Source organism: Myotis daubentonii, chromosome 2 (genome assembly GCF_963259705.1).
Source record: "Myotis daubentonii chromosome 2, mMyoDau2.1, whole genome shotgun sequence".
Taxonomy (NCBI): Eukaryota; Metazoa; Chordata; class Mammalia; order Chiroptera; family Vespertilionidae; genus Myotis; species Myotis daubentonii.
The window spans coordinates 167237152-167240813 of record NC_081841.1 but is presented as its reverse complement, the minus strand read 5'-3'; the positions used below and the strand labels follow the sequence as shown (position 1 = coordinate 167240813).

The 3662-nt window shown below is 45.9% G+C and overlaps 1 protein-coding gene across 1 annotated transcript; it reads right to left on the bottom strand.

Annotated features, from left to right (window-relative positions):
* Positions 1-210: 210 nt before the first annotated feature.
* LOC132226384 (tripartite motif-containing protein 60-like) lies at positions 211-2292 on the bottom strand. The gene is given in 2 exon segments (XM_059681081.1): positions 211-1328; positions 1330-2292. Coding segments are annotated over 2 exon segments (1374 nt in total). The 5' UTR covers positions 2167-2292; the 3' UTR covers positions 211-791.
* Positions 2293-3662: the final 1370 nt, after the last annotated feature.

Here is a 3662-nt window from a genome sequence, read left to right as displayed (position 1 = left end):
CTGATATTATTTTTTATTAATTACTGTATTATTTGTAACACTACTGTCAACCTGCTTTTGCTCAGTCCTGTACATAAAAAGTTTATAAAACAGGAGACAAAAGCAAGACAAGAATTCCCAAAAAATTATATGGAAAATAATAAAAAGTAGAATATGTTTCTTATAGAAACTTCTGACTTAGGTCAGTTAAATCTATAACACAGACTCCATAGAACTCAGCAAATGCAGAACAAAGCTGAAAGGACACCCTTGCCTAGGGAACCAGAGTGTTACAACCCAAAGCCAGAGGAAACCTTGGTGGGGGGCTTCATATCTGAAAAATCCTGTTCACAATGCCAATGGTTATGACCAGATTGCATGGTCAGGGTGGAGCCATCCAAAATTGGTTTCAAATATTCAGACTGATGATGACTCACCACATACCAGGAGAGTATGAAAAGTTTATTACTCACAAGATGAGGTTTTTGGCGGTAAGTAAAGTGGGTCTCAGAGGAGGTCCCAAAATGACTGAGAGCACGGGAAAAGGATACTAGTTTATTGTTTATGGCGGTTACTGGGTGCTACATTGGTGAGAGCATACTGGCACTACAGGGGCTTGCTTCATTGCAACTTCCCACCTGCACCAAAGGCTTTCTCATTAGTTTTCCCAGGCATGAGGTAAAGGGAGAAGAGAAGGGTAAATACTGAATGCTTTCAAGAAACATCAAAACTGTAATCAGAATCTTTATACAAGCATTCCTTTCAATAACAAGGGAAGAAAATAACCACATACAAAATTTCCAAGTTGTTCATCATTCATCTCTGATAATGAATGTAAGAGATTTTGACGAAGGTGCACTAGAGAAATAAGGCATAAGTTTTTCTTTAAACTTACCACTGAATCCATACAAGTATGAACCGTTATTCAAATTATAAAATGAAACATCTCCCAACTCATAGTCCAGAAAAATACCAACCTGCATGATATGTCCTCTAGGGCATGTTCCACATATACTAGCACAAAGATCAATGTGCCTGCAGCTATTGCTTGGGGATGGTGATATCAGACTATTTATGAGGCAAGATTCTTTACACACACCTAAGGACCATTCACCTGTGCCTCTTACTTCTACCTGCCAAAAGTGCCTGCCAGCATCAAATCCCTCAGAACTCAGGACAGCTGGGTAAGAAGTAAGTGCCTGGGGATTAGGAAGACCATCTGGTGTCCTATATGTCACACTTTTTCTATCTCTTGAGATAATGAGATTTGGATGGGCAGTTTCAGGATCCAGTGTCAAATCTACCTGAAATGTGCTGATCATTTTATACAGGCCCAAATAATGTGGGGGGGAGATTGCAACTCTCCTTCTTTAATTTATATGAAAAGACTGCTGGGGTCTCTAGCTTTTCATACCTATTGTGGATATCTTCAATACCTGTGAGTAAATCCACATCTGCCTGTAAATACTTCTCTGCTATTTCACTTAAAAGATTATTTAGCATGAACATATGGTTTGAAATTTGCCTTCCATTTTCAGTTAGTTTTTCTTCAACATCCTTCTCTTCTATAAGTAGACCAGCATTAAATACATCATGCTCTATTTGTAAGGAACACTTCAGTTCTTTACATTCATACTGCAATTCTTTCCTCCATTTTTCCACCTTTTTCTGCACTTCAAATTCTTTTGCAACTTGGTTTTCATATTCCGTTTCAGCATCTTCAACCTCCACCAACATCGCCCCAATGTATCTTTTGAGCTTGTTCCTGCAACTCTTAGCAGCTTCCTCAATGGGTATCAGGGACTGATCCTGGTGGTCTAAGGGGACCTTGCAATGAGGACATAACATCTCCTCGGCGCTGTCACAAAAAAGTGTTAAAACTTCATTGTGCTTCCCACACAGGGGTTTTTCTTCCTGCAATTTCCTCTCGTTCCCTGTGGTGGGAATCTGCTTAACAACTTCAATAATGTGACAGAATTGGGTGTTCCTCTTTAAGTTCTTGTCAGGGCAGTGATAGAAGCAGACAGGACATGGAAAGGTGCCCGGTAGATCTTCCCAGCGCTGGTGGATGCAGAAATGACAGAAGGTGTGCCCACATTCAATGGTCACTGGGTCTCTCAGGTAATCCAGGCAGATGGGGCAGCTGGCCTCTGCCTGGAGCTCGGCCAGGGAGGCTGCAGACTCCATTGTGCAGTGAAGGTATCTGACCCAAGACACTCTCTTCAGTCAGGGTGATCCTCCAGATGTGAGGAAAAGTGAGAAGCTGAGGTCTGCTCTCTGTGCAATGGAGAAGAGTCCAAAAAGAGTCCCAGTTTTCAGCCGATGCCTAGACTTCCTGTCACTCTCGCCTGTATGTAATGCCTTTTCCCCCCAATTGAACATGGGCTGTGGAGTCCTTATGGTCAAAAACTCAGCACAATCTAAGTGATATGTGGTTTCCTCTCCGCTAGGTCTCTGCTCGGCGCTGAGCCGTCTCCGGCGGCCTAGTGTGGCGCTGTGAGCTCCTCTCCGCTCAGCACAGCCAGGATCTTCCACATCCGGGTCAAAGGGTCAAAGGGCACGAAACGACCCCAGTTTCCGTTCACTCTTGTGAACAGAATTTGAACGGGTCAGGGGTGGGGGTGGGCCCTAAGGAGTCCATGTGAGGAAAAATGGGACATATGTAATACTTTTCACAATAAACATTTTAAAAAAAGGGAAGAAAAGAAAAAGAAAGAGAGAAAGAGAGAAAGAGAGGAAGGAAGGAAGGAAGGAAGGAAGGAAGGAAGGAAGGAAGGAAGGAAGGAAGGAAGGACGGAAGGAAGGAAGGAAGGAAGGAAGGAAGGAAGGAAGGAAGGAAGGAAGGAGGAAGGAAGGAAGGATAAAAAATAATATTATCTTATAATGAAGCTTACACCAACATTAAGGAAATAGCAACTATTGCATAAATATCAATTATGATTGCCAATAAGTAGTTATGTGATCTCCAGAAATTTACTTTTTAGCTCTGGTTTCCATATCTGAAAAATGAGTTTATTGGCCTCTATTAGGAGTTCTACTCTGCCTCGAATGTCCTACTTTATAAGTCATCTAAATAATTATGAGTGAACTAGGGGCCCGGTGCACGAAATTCGTGCACTGGGTGTGTGTGTGGGGAGTGTCCCTCAGCCCAGCCTGCCCTCTCTCACATACTGGGAGCCCTCAGGCGTTGACCCCCATCACCCTCCAATCGCAGGATCGGCCCCTTGCCCAGGCCTGACACCTCTGGCCCAGGCGTCAGGCCTGGGCAGGGGACCCCCAGACCCCTCCGATTGCTGGCTCTGCCCCTTGCCCAGGCCTGACGCCTCCGCCAGAGGTGTCAGGCTTGGACAGGGGACCCCCAGCTCCCCGTGGTTGCAGGCTCCGCTCCACCCAGGCCTAATGCCTCTGGCCTAGGCGTCCAGCCTGGGCAGCGGGGACCCGCAGCTGCAGCGGCCCCATGATCGTGGGCTTCGCTTTAGGCCCAGGCAAGGGACCCCTAGCTCCTGGGACTGCCAGCTTCGACCGTGCCCAGCTCCAATCGCTGGCTCCACCCCTACATCCTGCTATCACTGGCCAGGGCGGCAAAAGTACCTGCCCCCCAGCTCTTAGCTCCCCCCTGGGTTTCCGATCACTGTCAGTGGCAGGGGGCTTCTTCCTGCTTTCCCTTTCACCTCCCTGCATTG